Source organism: Grampus griseus (assembly GCF_964374135.1).
Source record: "Grampus griseus genome assembly, chromosome: 6".
Classification (NCBI taxonomy): domain Eukaryota; kingdom Metazoa; phylum Chordata; class Mammalia; order Artiodactyla; family Delphinidae; genus Grampus; species Grampus griseus.
Genome location: NC_139000.1, coordinates 2,291,485 through 2,305,503, shown reverse-complemented (window position 1 = coordinate 2,305,503; position 14,019 = coordinate 2,291,485). Strand labels below are relative to the sequence as shown.

General features: G+C 63.7%; 1 protein-coding gene across 4 annotated transcripts in view; it reads left to right on the top strand.

Annotated features, from left to right (window-relative positions):
• Positions 1–14,019, top strand: part of VAV2 (vav guanine nucleotide exchange factor 2) — a gene marked incomplete at its 5' end in the record, with an annotated part of 176,320 nt that overhangs the window by 144,422 nt on the left and 17,879 nt on the right. For all 4 annotated transcript variants that reach the window (XM_082655862.1, XM_082655861.1, XM_082655860.1 and 1 more), the window contains 9 exons: positions 2,104–2,203; positions 3,033–3,128; positions 3,801–3,869; positions 5,376–5,462; positions 7,960–8,045; positions 9,114–9,246; positions 11,513–11,622; positions 12,718–12,819; positions 13,172–13,260. In XM_082655862.1, the coding sequence (XP_082511988.1) occupies positions 2,104–2,203; positions 3,033–3,128; positions 3,801–3,869; positions 5,376–5,462; positions 7,960–8,045; positions 9,114–9,246; positions 11,513–11,622; positions 12,718–12,819; positions 13,172–13,260 (872 nt within the window). The remainder of the gene's footprint in view (positions 1–2,103; positions 2,204–3,032; positions 3,129–3,800; positions 3,870–5,375; positions 5,463–7,959; positions 8,046–9,113; positions 9,247–11,512; positions 11,623–12,717; positions 12,820–13,171; positions 13,261–14,019) is intronic.

Below are 14,019 nucleotides of genomic sequence, written 5' to 3'. Positions count from 1 at the left end.
CGCAGCGTGCGTCGGGCCGGGTCGGGGAGACCGCCTTCCCCGGGGCCTCGGGTGGCTGGCGTTCCCAGGCGCTCCGGTGGGACCGTGAACCGTCAAGTCCTCCGCGTGTGCGTTGCCTTACTTCCAAGTTTCTGGGTTTTTTTTTAAACTTTGGTACACGAAACTGGCTTTCTTTCTCTTCCTTCCTCCCTCCCTCCCTCCCTTTCTTTCTTTTTGGCTGCATTGAGTCTTCGTTGCTGTGCGCGGGCTTTCTCTAGTTGTGGTGAGCGGGGGCTACTCTTGTTGTGGTGCGTGGGCTTCTCGTTGCGGTGGCTTCTCTTGTTGCGGAGCATGGACTCTAGGCGCGCGGGCTTCAGTATTTGTGGCACGCAGGCTCAGTAATTGTGGCGCACAGGCTCGGTAGTTGTGGCACACGGGCTTAGTTGTTTCGCAGCATGTGGAATCTTCCCAGACCAGAGCTCAAACCCGTGTCCTCTGCATTGGCAGGCAGATTCTTAACGACTGCGCCACCAGGGAAGCCCCTTAATCAACTTTTATATGAAAATTCTGAATTGAATAGCAGACTCCTTGAAGTGGAAACCAGGGCTCAGTTTCTCATGCAGAGTGGCTCCTGGTCAGTGTGTCACACTCGGGACTCTGGACCCGGCCATCTGTCCCAAACCCCCAAGGCCCCAGGGAGGGGAGACCTGCCCGGGGGCTCACGTGGCAGAGCCGGGGTGCTGGATGCCCGGCCCAGGTGTGGTCACCGCGGGTCCCTCGGGCCGTGCAGGGAGAGCCTGGGGAGTCCCACAGACCCAGCAGGATGCAATGTCATCTCCTCCAAAGTGAAGCCAGCAACAGGCCTTGACTGCCTACCCACAGCGCCTCGCCAGGTACCCCAGGGTGCAGCAGCGTCCGCGGAGGACAGAGAAATGGGCCTGACGTCATCTTCACCCGAGCTTCCCAGAGCTGGGCCGGGAGAGGCCTCCAGACGTTTGCTGACACACAGCGTAACCTGCGTCTGGCAGGGCGTCCCTGGAACGTCATGCGCGGGGCCCGGCCTCCTGGTGTCGCCCTTTATTAGCTGGTGACTCTTAGCAAGTTCACTGAGGCCTTGGTTTCCCCACTGGAGAGTGGGGCTCACCACCCCCACCTCTACAAGTGGGTTAAAGGGTCGTGACGCTGTGCGTGAAGCTCCTGGCCCTGGTGGCTCCCAGAGGTGGTGGCTGTTGCAGCCAACGACGTCACCTGCCTGGTCCTTCTCCAGGGGCGTACTCGGTAGTCAGGTGACAAGATTTTGAAAGATGAGGTTTCAGGCTAGTAACCCAAGGCCCTGAGAGCGCTGGGCCCCAGTGCCGGGGGCTCTGGTCTGTCGGCCCTGGGGGATCGTGGTGGGAGCAAAGCAGAGGGTGTTAGGAGAGAAGCAGGACGGCAGGCAGGCAGTGGACGCAGGGGAGGCCGGAAGCGGGGGGGGGCGGGGCTGGGTTAGAGGGAGCTCCTTCTCCCCCTCTGCACCCCGCATCTTCCCTGGATCCGCGGCCCCTCCCAGCACCCCCGTCTCCCAGGTGACGGGGGCTGACGTCACCCTGCCCTGAGAGGCCGGTGGCTGGAACCCAGGCACAGACCATCAGTGCCATGTGGCAGCAACAAGGGCTGGCCCACGGGGTCCCCGCACCTCGAAATGTCAGCTCAGGGGCCGGCCCCCCAGGGCGAGCACAGAGCCGGGCTGGGCCTTGGTGCTCACTGCCTGTGGGCTGCAGCGTGAGTCGCCTGGGGAGGCGGGGGCTTCTGTCTGGCTTTGGCCCTTTCCAGGGGCGGGATGGGGGGCTGAGAGCGGCACCCCCAAACCCGGTCCTGACCTGGAACAGAACCACAGAAGAGGGCCTCCTTGGGTTCGGGGAAGGCAGGGTGCCCCTCCCTCCCCACGGCTGGCAGCCCTCCTCCTGGGCAGGACGGGGAAGGAAAGCAGCCTCATGGAAAGAACAAAACCGTTAAATGTGCGAACACGTGAGGAGCTGTCGGGGGAGAGAGCTGCTTGCTGTGCTCACAGCCTGACGTGCAAACGGCTCGGGCTCACACCCAGTGTGTGTGTGTGTGTGTGTGTGTGTGTGCGCCCGCGTCCAGGCTCCTGATCTACGGGGAGTACTGCAGCCGCATGGAGCACGCGCAGAGCACGCTGAGCCAGCTCCTGGCCGGCAGGGAGGACTTCAGACAGAAAGTCGAGGTACTTGCCGTGTCCGAGCTTCCAGCTCCCTGGCCTCTTACCCGTTTCCTGGGAAGCTGGGGGCGGGGCAGTGATGGGACGTTTTTTGTAGATGTTTCTGGCAGGTGGTTTTTTCTCCTTTGCATTTTGTTGGGGTTGAGAGTGGGCAGGGGGAGGTCACCGTCCCAGGCCAGGGCCCAGCCTGGGTGCCGCTGTGGCAGGACCCCCGGACCAGATCCGGCTGAGTGGGGGGCTGTGACTGAGCCCTGACCCTGGCCTATCGGGACCCCATGGGGGCCCCAGGTGACGGACCTCTGCTGGGAGCCTCCCACCCCTGCCGTGTCGTCCCCCCAGAGGCTGGGCTTCCCATGTTGTGTCTGGCCGGTCAGACGGTTCCCAGGGTGAGCCCTGGTGGCACGTCCCTTTGCTCCGGCAGTGCTGGGGGTGACTCGCCCCTCGGAGAGGCCCGATGCCCTCGTGTGTCCAGGCAACCCGTGGGGAGCCCCTGGTTCCTGAGGGCGGTGCCCCCGTTAGTGTGAGCTGGCCTCCCCCAGGGTCTCTGGTAGACCCCAGACCAGGCATCACTCAGAATCCCCCCCATGTGGCCACTGCAGACCCCTGAGGCTATGAGAGGGTCTGCCCGCCTGCTGTGCAGCCCACCCCTCTGCACACGCCTGGTTTTGGGGGGGGGGCGGTCTCTGGGAGCCGGACCGGAGGAAGACCAGACACCTGGGCCCCAGTGCAGGGCTTGGGTCTGCCCCCGTCCCCAGGCCGGGGAATGGGAGTGTTGGGGTCCGGTGTGCCCGGGCAAGGATGCTCTAAACCCACCCGCTGCTCCCCCGACGCCCAGGAATGCACCCTGAAGGTCCAAGACGGGAAGTTCAAGCTGCAGGACCTGCTGGTGGTCCCCATGCAGAGGGTGCTCAAATACCACCTGCTCCTCAAGGTGAGACTGGCTGGAGGGGGTCAGGGCCCGGCAGCCCCCGGGGCGTGGGGTGGAGCCCACAGACAGGCCAGGGTGACAAATGAACAAGCGCGTAGAGTAGGGCAGCCCGTGCTTAGCGCCTAAAAACTGCAAAATCAGTGCGGGGAGCTACGCAGTGTTTGTGTGTCTTATGAATGTTGTCAGTTAGTACGCAAGGACAATTATGATCTAAATCGGTAAGAGAAGAGGAAAGCCGAGAGAGACAGAAAAGCATCCTCGGGCCGGAAGTAAGAGCTCCTGGGGCTCGTCTCCTAACCCAGTCCCTGAGCTTCCTGGTGGCCACGGAAACAGGAAGTCCTTCGGGACAGACAGACCTGCGCGGGAGACAGTGGTTTCTGTGAGATGCCAGCCAAGCCTCTTTAGTGAATCAGCAGGTCACCTGTTAGCGCGGCCCCTGGCTTTGTGCTGTCTTAATGTTCCCCCCGTTATCCACAAGCGTTGGAGACACCTCGCCTCGAGGCCGTGTGTCCCCTGGAGGAGGACTCGCTGTCTGTCTGCCGGAGTTGGGCGGCTGGACCAGAGCCGGGGGTGGGGGTGGGGGTGGGGCTTTGTCCCGAGGGCCTGGCTCTGTCTGCACACCCGGGGCCTGGTGGGGACCCCTGAGTGGTCACCCACGCCTCACCACCCCCCCAGGAACTTCTGAGCCATTCCACCGACCGGCCCGAGAGGCAGCAGCTCAAAGAAGCGCTGGAGGCCATGCAGGTGGGTAAACTGAGGCAGGGGAGAGGCCGGGCCAGCCTGGGGCTTCATGGGCCGTGCCCGCCCTCTTTGACTGGACCTGGGCTCGCTAACAGCCTTACCTCGGTGATCGGAGATGTAGATCTTCCCGGGACGGCAAGAGGCGGAGCAGGGGCAGGGCGGTGGATGGGACCCACCAGGGGCAGAGGGGGCGGGTGGAGGGGGCTTCCCTAAGGATTCTCTTCTCTAGCCTCCCCTGGCCCACAGTGACCCCACCCCCACCCCCAGACCTCCCTTCCTCTCGCTTCCCTGACCGTCTGCCAGACGGTCGCCAGAATCCAGGCACCGGACCCAGTGCTGGGCCACCTGGCCCTCCCCTGCCTGCTGCCCAGCGTGTGGCATCTGCTTCTGAAATGCCCACTCCACCCAGGCACGGCGCCTCTCCCCTCCTTCCTCTGTCCATGGAAGCCCACTTTGCAGCTCAGCCCCCGGAAGGAGAGCCCAGCTCACGTCCCTCCCCCTCTTAGAACCCTTCTGTGGCTCCCCACTGCCTGCTGAGTCAGGCCCAGACCCTCCCCCCGGCACACAGGCCTCCAGAGCTGTGCTGGCTTTGCAGTTGTGTTTACCCCTAATGCCCCACCTTCCAGGCAGGCTTGGCCACGCCCAGGCCCCTGAAGGTGTCCGTTCTTCCCCACCTGTGTGTTGGCTCGGGCTGAACCTGTCCTTGTCACCTGGCAACGTCCTGTGCCTCCTCCATCTTTGCGAAGTGACCTTCCCAGGGGGATCGCCCCCTCTGGCTTCTGTCCCCCCACTGCTCGGCCGTCTGTTTCTGGAGCTTCTCTGAGCAGCCTGTCCTCTTCACTCCAAGTCCTGTGTGAACTCTGTGGCCTGTGCCATGGAGGCCCCGGCGGTTGCACGGCTCACCAGGCCCATCTTGTAATGCTCCTGCCTCGGGGTCTCCGATTCTGCCTGGCCAGTGGGCTCCCAGTGTGGACGGGCAGGGGGCACTGGAGGGGAGGCTGGAACCAGCTCTCACCCCCTACCCACCGCCTGGCTCAGGGGCTCCACCCTGGGCTCTGGGTGTCTGTCCCGCTGGGCCCTCTGGATCGCGGTGGGCAGTGCCCCCTGGCGGCCAGCAGGAGACTGCAGCGTGTGGGTGGCCGGGCTGCGCGGTGGGGTCGCCCTCGTTCCGCGGAGGCTCTGTAGGGCCAAGAACTGGCTGGTCCAGGTCGACCTGGTTGTTTTCCTTCTGCTCTGACCTAGAAGGTGGCCGAGGGACGGGGTAGAAGGAAGCTGCTCTAGGAGGAGGGATTTCCTGGCGCACCAATGGGGCGCAGCTTTTCTGCCTCGTTTGTCAAGTGGGGTGACGCTTCTCACCCCGGCGGCCATTTCGAGGGCCAGCCACCTCTGGGGACGGTGGACGGTGCTTTGGAGATGCCCAGCCCTTGCACGGTGCCGTGAGGTTCGTGGCTGAGCCCCTCACGCCCAGCGTGGGCCTGCTGACCCGCTCCCCGCCTCTGTGTGTCCCAGGACCTGGCGATGTACATCAACGAAGTCAAACGGGACAAAGAGACCCTGAAGAAAATCGGCGAGTTTCAGAGTTCCATAGAGAACCTGGTAAGTGCGCCGGCTCCCCAGGAGCGGAGACAGTCACGGCTATATATGCATGTTTTAAAAAATGACTTTCAGGGCTTCCCTGGTGGCGCAGTGGTTGGGAGTCCGCCTGCCGATGCAGGGGACGCGGGTTCATGCCCCGGTCCGGGACGATCCCACATGCCGCGGAGCGGCTGGGCCCGTGAGCCACAGCCTCTGAGCCTGCGCGTCTGGAGCCTGTGCTCCACAGTGGGAGAGGCCGCAACAGTGAGAGGCCCGTGTACCGCAAAAAAAAAAAAAAAAAAAAACTTTCACAATCTCAGCATCGAATAAGTGGAAGAGCGACCACAGTCCGGGTCGTGGAGGCACGTGCAGCCGTGCTGAGCGCTCTCCGCTGAGAGGGTGGAGCAGCTTCTGCAGCGGAGGCTGACCTCGCACTGCCAGGCTGTGCACCGAGACCAGCCCAGGGGCCCTGTGCACAAAGGTGGCCACTGGCTGAGGGCCCGAGAAGGGGAACAGTATTGACTGCTCTGCTCTGCCCTCCCTCCCTGGCCTGGACCGGGACTCTCTTGGGTCCAAGAGGAGAGTGCGGCGCCCAGGGGAGCATGAGGTTCCTAACACTCTGGGACCCCTGGCTCACCCACATCTCCTGTCCCCATGAGGGACAATAGAGAGGGTTTGGTCACCCTGCCCAGGAGTTGCCCTTGAGTTCTCCCCTCCCCCTTGACCTCTAGCAGGCAGGGCTGACACCTCATGGGACCTTATCCTCATCCTGGTCCATCAGAGGCTCAGCCTTGGGGTGTTGGGTGAACCACTGGGTCCTGCGGGGCGAGGAGATGGGCCATCCCAGGAAGCAGGCACCTCCCCGCCTGTGCCAACCGGTACCAGCCTCTCGCTGATCTGCTGAATGTCTAAACAGGGTTTCTCCGCCTCGGCACTGTTGACACTTGGGGCTGGACTGTTGTCTGTCGCGGGGCCTGTCCTGTGCATTGTGGGATGTTGAGCTGCACCCCTGGACTCTGTCCACTAGATGCTGGTAGCATCCCCACCCTTCAGGGGCCCAGGTCATGGCCACCAGATACAACTCCCGACATCATGAGATGTCCCCTGGGTACAGAATCAGCCCGGGCCGAGGACCACTGGTTTACATGCATTTTCACTCTCTGGTCCCTGAACTTTTAGAGTCCGGGTGAGTGTCTGTCAAAAGCAAATCAGCACAGAAGCTTTTGCAAAGGAAGCCCCGGATGCCCAGGCTGACACCTGGTGCCCATTTGTCTGGTCCTCCCCGACCAGAGTCAGAAGAGCCCAAACAGGACTGTGGTACAGGCACGTGGCGTGAAGACAATCGTAATGTGTCGTCCAGCAAAGAGAAAAGAAGTCGCCGAACAGCATTATGACCCGACCCCGTTTTTCTTTCCTTTCAGAGGGCAGAGGAGGTTAAGGATGGCTGTGCCCCAGGCTGTTAGTGGTGGTGTTAGTGCCCGGTGGGGCCTGGGGCTGTTGGTTTTCCCCTCGTTGAGCGTTGGATGTTTTCTACGTGCTCTACGATGGATGGATGGGCACTACTTTTGTGACAAGAAGACTTTTTTTTTTTTAAGTTTTTACATACGACTAATTCTTGCGCATCAAATGACAAAAGTTAAGCAGCAGGGGAGCAGGTGTGGAGCGCTCCTGTGGGCCAGGCGCCCTGCTCTGCCCAGCCGTGTGGTTTTCTCCGGACCCCATCCCAGCGGGTGGAGCTGGTACCTTTCTTCCCGCCCTTTGGAGATGAGACACAGAGGCCCTGAGTCACTAAGCAGGTGCTGGTCCCACCCTGGGTGACACCCACGCTGCGCCCTTCATTTTGCTCTGGCAGCTCCTGGAAAATGCAGAAAACTCTGAAAGAAGATGCTGAGACCCCCATCGTAGCGCCAGGCGGGCTGGCCTGATAGCGTTTTGCGGCATCCTCTCCTTCCTGTTCTGTCCGCGTAGACCACACAGGGAACGTGCCCAGAGACGTCTCTCTGAATCAGAGCAGAGCAGAGATGCAAACCAGGCAGAAAACGAAAATGAAATCCTTGCAAACCAGAGAGGGGGTTCCACTCGAAGGCTCTTCCTGTGATAGATGAACCACCGGCAGGACCCCCGCGCCCTGCCCGCCCTCTCTCTGAGAAGCGCTGTCTGTTCTCTGTTTAATTTGGTTTCTCGGGGTCAGGCGTCTGGCGGTTCCCACCAGGTTCCCGCTCTGGCTCCATGATGACAGTGGCCTGCTAACTGACCCACACCATCAATCGCCCTTTGTTGCCGCAGAGCTGGAGGGAGTCCTCAGCAGGGCCGGGTCTGTGGGGCGCAGAGTCTGCAGGCCTAGTTCCTCCCTTCTGTCCTCGGCACCAGCCGGGAACCGGAGGGCTCGTCTCACATCACTCCCGCCTTCGGTTTCAGCGGAAAACGGCCGCCCCGGACGCGTGCCCACCTGCGTTTCTTTCCACGTAGGGAACTTGCTCTGGCACCGGAACTAACGGCCTTGCCCTTTCTTTCCCAGCAAGTGAAACTGGAGGAATTTGGGAGACCAAAGATCGACGGGGAGCTGAAGGTCCGGTCCATAGTGAACCACACCAAGCAAGACAGGTGAGCAGAGTGGGCGCCGGGCTGGGTGGCACCCGAGTCAGACACGCCGCTCCAGGGCACCCCGCTCCCCGGCGGGCCTGGAAACAGCTTCTCACGTGCACTTGGCTTTGGGTTGCGCCTTTTTAATTGCTTCCTTCCTTCCCGGTGAGAGCGACGGCCAGTGGCTGCCACGCCCGTGGGGCTGCCCTGCCTGCGGCCGGCACTGGACCGGCCGGGCTGGGGGACAGCCAGAGGCGCGGCCTGCGAGCGCACAGGCTCCTGGGAGCGGCCGTGTGAGCTGTTTGCCAAAGGACTGGGCGGGAGTGCGGGCAGGCGACGCGAAAGCTCCCGGGGAGCTGGCACGGCCCAAGCTTGTTCAGTCCTCCACGCACACCTGCTGCGTCCAAGGCCAGGGGCCGTGGCCGGGGTCGCAGAGACGTGAGCCCTGCCCCACGCGGATCCTAATCCCGTGGAGGATGGACGTGTAAATGGGCAGTGACCGGCAGAGGCCAGTGCTGTGGGGAAGGCCAGCGGGGGCAGGGGCATGGAGGATCCAAGGCCGGGCTGAGGGGTCAGAGTCGGCCGGGTGGGCCAGGCCGGGGGAGGGCTCAGGCTCAGGGAGGGAGCAGCCCTCGCGCTGCCCACCGGGCGCCTACAGCCATCCCGCGGCCTCGGACCCCACTGCGTTGGCTGCACTGTCGGGCCCCTGGTGGCCGCACTGACAGGCCCCTGGTGGCCGCACTGACGGGCCCCTGGTGGCCGCGCTGTCGGGCCCCTGTGGCCGTGCTGTCGGGCCCCTGTGGCCGCGCTGTCGGGCCCCTGTGGCCGCACTGTCGGGCCCCTGGTGGCCACACTGACGGGCCCCTGGTGGCCGTGCTGTCGGGCTCCTGTGGCCGCGCTGTCGGGCCCCTGTGGCTGCACTGATGGGCCTCTGGTGGCCGCGCTGTTGGGCCCCTGTGGCCGTGCTGTCGGGCCCCTGGTGGCCGCGCTGACGGGCCCCTGTGGCTGCACTGTTGGGCCCCTGGTGGCCGCGCTGTCGGGCCCCTGTGGCCGCGCTGACGGGCCCCTGTGGCCGCGCTGTCGGGCCAGGTACCTGTTCCTGTTTGACAAGGCGGTCATTGTGTGCAAGAGGAGGGGCGACAGCTACGAGCTGAAGGAGATCATCGAGCTGCTTTTCCACAAGATGACCGACGACCCCATGAACAACAAGGACGTCAAGAAGGTGAGCCCCAGCTTCCCGGTGGTGACGGAGGGGCTTCTAAGGCTGGGCCGCCCGGTGCGGGGCAGGCACCGACCCCCCCCGAGGGAGGAGTTGTGGGGTGGCTAGAGAAAGCGTGGTCAGGTGGGCTGGCCTCCACCCGCTCTGTGCTGGGCACAGCACTGCCCCCCCCCCGGCCTTTTGTCTGAGTCTTTCCTGGCGGGGGTCGGAGGGGCACGATCCGGATCGCAGCCCCCCAGTGAGGACCCTGAGCTGAGGGGTGTGGCCCGAGGCCGCTGGTGAGAGCCCAGCCTTAGACCTTGGCCGCCTGGCGCATGTGGCCCCCTGCAGCAAGCAGGCCCTCCTGCCCCTCCCCTGCCCTCCCGCTTTGGAGGAGGGCACCGGGTGGGCCTTGCTGTGGCTCGTGGGGCTCTGATGTCCAGCCAACGGGCTGTGGCTGCTGGGGGTGGGGCCATGGCTGCTGGGGGTGGGGCCATGGCTGGTAAGGGAGGGGCCATGACTGCTAGGGGTGGGGCCATGACTGGTGAGGGAGGGGCCATGACTGCTGGGGGGTGAGGCCATGGCTGCTGGGGGTGGGGCCATGGCTGCTGGGGGTGGGGCCATGGCTGCTGGGGTAGGGCCATGGCTCCTGGGGTGGGGCCATGGCTGCTGGGGGTGGGGCCATGACTGGTGAGGGAGGGGCCGTGGCTGCTGGGGGGGGTGAGGCCATAGCTGCTGGGGGTGGGGCCATGGCTGCTGGGGTGGGGCCATGGCTGCTGGGGTGGGGCCATGGCTCCTGGGGTGGGGCCATGGCTGCTGGGGGTGGGGCCATGACTGGTGAGGGAGGGGCCATGGCTGCTGGGGGGTGAGGCCATGGCTGCTGGGGTGGGGCCATGGCTGCTGGGGTGGGGCCATGGCTCCTGGGGTGGGGCCGTGGATGCTGTGGGTGGTGCGATGGATGCTGAGTTGGGGCTGCCGTGCTCTCTGGTTCAGTCCTGCTTCTGCACCCAGTGCTTGAGTACCCATGGTGTGCAGCCCTGGGCTGGGTGTGGGTGCCAGGAACCAAAGTGCTGAAAGAGGCTGGACTCCCGAGCTAACAGGTAGAAGGCAGGTGCCACCTGGAAGAGCTGTTGGGGGTGACCTGCCTAGCCCTGATGTCCAAAACAGGCCACTGGGGCCCCAGAAGCAGTGACCTGAGGCCACCTCCCAGGCTCAGGGCTGAAGACGAAGCCCCCCAGGTTCCGCCCCGGCACCTACCCCTCTGGGAGGAAGGCCCTTGCCATGGTGGTCCCATCCTGGGGCACTTGGCAGTGGGCAGTGTCCTGGGTGCGGCACCCACCGCGGGGCTGGGCCAGGCCTCTTGATGATCTCGTCTCCCCTTTTCCTTTCCTCTCCTCGCGCTTCCTAGTCTCACGGGAAAATGGTAAGCCCCTGGCGCTCACGTGCTCGCCACCTTCCTCCCCTCCGGGCCCGATGCCGACACTTCCTCCCTGAGTTGGGAGTGGGGTCTGGGGAGCCGGGTGGGCCTGAGCCGGGCTGGGTTCCCGGCGTTCTCCTCCTTCCTCCCCTCAGTGTCTGGATTAAGAGGAGACATGTACTTGTGATAACAGATTTGCCGGCTGCAAAGGGTGTCAAGTGAAACCCCCCCTCCCGCCTGCCCCACCCACTCCCAGTCCCTGGAGGTTAAGGACCTGGATGGTTTCAGAGCCACTGGGGTTTGGCCTGTTCTCTCTCTGCCGCCCTTTGTCCTCTTTCTTCTTTCCCTCCCTCCTTCCCTCTTTTCCTTTTTCCCTCCACCTTTCCTAACACAGATGGGCTCAGGCTTCCCAGACGCTTCTTCCTGGGCCCCTTGGAAGCCCCGAGCGATAGCCGGGCCTGGTGGTGGCTGAGGGGTGGGAAGGCTGGGCTGACTTTGCCGCAGCTCCCCAGGCCCGTGGCCTCCTCTGCCTTTTTTGTTTTTTTCTGTTGTTCTAATTCAGACCAGTGAGCTTTTTTGGCATCACATTTAGGAAATGAAAGTGGGTGGGCTGGCGTCCTGGAGGGGGCCCCAGGTGAACGCCTCAACGCGGGTCATTAGAAGTGGCCTGGGCTAAGCCAGCAGAGACCTCAGTTGAGGGTGCACCTTGGAGGGGGTCGGAGGTGGGTCCCAGGACATCTCGTTAGAGGCTGCATACACATACACACGTGTGCACGTACAGGCCCGGGCACGAGTGTGCCTGTACCTGTGCCCGTGCACCTGTGTGCACCTAGCCATGCCCGTTGCAAGCGTGTCCCCTGTCTCCTCCCACAGTGGTCCTACGGTTTCTATCTAATTCACCTTCAAGGCAAGCAAGGCTTCCAGTTTTTCTGCAAGACGGAAGACATGAAGAGGAAGTGGACGGAACAGTTTGAGATGGCCATGTGAGTCCGCCATGGCAGCGGCGCGGGTGGGAGGCCACGTGGATCTTTCTCGGGGAACCCGCCCCCCCGGATGCCAGCCCCTGCCCCCCGCGTGGCAGCCTCGCTCTTTAATCTACAGTGGCCAGAGGGCCCTCCCCCTGGGGCCGAGCCTCCCACACTTGACCGGCAGGGCAGCGAGTGGCCAGGAATGGCCATGGTGCCAGATGGGCTCACGGTGACCCAGATCCCTGGGTCTTACAGGCCAGTGGGTTGTCACCTTTGGGGAAAAGCCCCAGAGCTGTTTTTCCATGAAATCTAGGAGGAGCCCCAGTTAGCCCAACAGAGAAAGGTGATCGTGGGGGTGCCTGGCCACATCAGACCTTGAGGCCAGGTGGCAGGTCCTGGGGGCCTCCGGGCAGGTGCACTCACCTCCCTGGCCTCTTCCTCCTGGTGAGATGCACATGAAGGGAGGGTCCAGGTTCTGGGATTATTGGGAAGATCCAACGGGGTCCCACGTGGGACACATCAGAATAGATGGCGGCCAGGCGGTGGGCCCCAAGGCTTTCTAGGGGTTGTAATTTTCTCCCCACCGTTCTCATGAAAATTTTCAAGCATTAATCCAAGTTGAAAGAACGTCACGGTAAATGCCCGGCCTGCTCCGTTCACGTCTTGTGCTGTCCTCTGTCACATGCCGTCCCCCAGCCCTGGTGCCGTCTGCTAGCGGACGTGTCGTAGTGAATTGCAGACATCAGTGCGAGTGAGGGTGCCCGTCATGAAGTCACGATTTGTTTAGATCTCTATATCTCAGGCTCGCACACAGTGACATCCTGGGTGCGGTTTGCTGAGTCACGACAAACGCTTGCACCGGCCCACACCCAAGCCCTGTCCAGATACAGCCCTTAACCATCACCCCAGAAGGTTCTCGAAAGCTCCCACTCGGACCCTTCATCCTCCCTGGGGTGTCAGGGCCCCTCGGGTCTGCCCGGGGGTCGGGGCAGATCCTGGCTCTGAGTCCTGGCCTCCTGACTCCCGGCCGCGTTCCGGAGCCCGGCTGGTTTGGCGGCTCCCGTTTCGGGGGGGCGGAGGGAACCTGGAGCCCGCTTTCCCTCCCGTCAGGTCAAACATCAAGCCCGACAAAGCCACTGCCAACCAGCACAGCTTCCAGATGTACACGTTTGACAAGACCACCAACTGCAGAGCGTGCAGGATGTTCCTCAGGTGAGGCCCTCTCCCGGCCCCCGAGGGGGCCCGCTGCTGCCTCCCTCCTGTGCCCCCATCGCCGCCCAGCACCCCTAGGCCAGCGCTGTGCTGGGCCCCAGGGACCCGGGGAGACATCCCATCGTGTGGGAGGCAGCCGGCCCTCGGACGTTTGGGATCCAGGCGGGAGGGGAGGTGCCTGTCCCCGTGGGTGCCCAGGGCCCCCTGTGGGGATGGCAGAGCCAGGCTGCGCATCGGGGCGGGGGTCCTGGGCCCCAGGGCTTTGAGGGGTGATGCTCGGGGGAGCAGAAGGCAAGGTGGGTCTGGTGGTCCACCTCACCTCCTGCCCCTTCCCCCTCCCACCCCGGCGCAGAGGCACCTTCTACCAGGGTTACCTGTGCACCAAGTGTGGCGTCGGGGCACACAAGGAGTGCCTGGAGGTGACCCCTCCCTGCAAGATCAGTGAGTACCCATCCCCGCCCTCCCCGTGGGGCACGGGCCCTGGGGGCTGGTCCTCAGGGTCCCACGACACACCCCGAGCCGAGGGTCCCGTCATCCCTCGCAGCTGCCGGCTCTGGCGGTGTTCCCACATTCTCCTTTCCTGCCGTGGTGACCCCACGGGGCAGGGACCAGATGAGGAAACAGAGGCTCAGAGAGGGGAGGACGCCGGCCCTGGGTCACACTGTGTCAAAAGGCCCAGCCGGAGCGGGAGCGGGGATTCCGTGGCAAGCCCTCCTCCTAACTGCATACTGGCTGGCTTCTCTCGGCCCCTTGGGCACCCGCTGCCGCGCTGCAGTTGTAAGCGTCTAGAATCTGCACCCCGCAGAGGGCACAGGACGTTCCTGGCAGCTGCATGGAGGTTTCCGGTCACAGAGGAACACCTCGCCCCTGGGTTCCCCCGCCCTGGAGAGGCCCGGCCCTCTTTAGCGACAGCCCTGTTTGTAGACGGTTCACGTGCGTGCACGGCACCTACTGTGCTCCCCTTTGCCTCGGATGGGGGAAGCCTGAGGCTCCTGTCAGTCGTCTTGGTTTGGGGGATGAGTTGGGGGAGGGCCCAGCCTAGAGCAGCTGGACGGGCCGCCGGAAAGCCTGAGATGGTTCTGAAAGGTTTCAAAGCCGCCACGGTCAGAGGCTGGCTGAGCTCTGGATCCGGGCGTGGGGCACCCGTCAAGCACCACGCTGCTCGCCCTGCTTCATGGGGCCCAGATGCTCCCACATCCC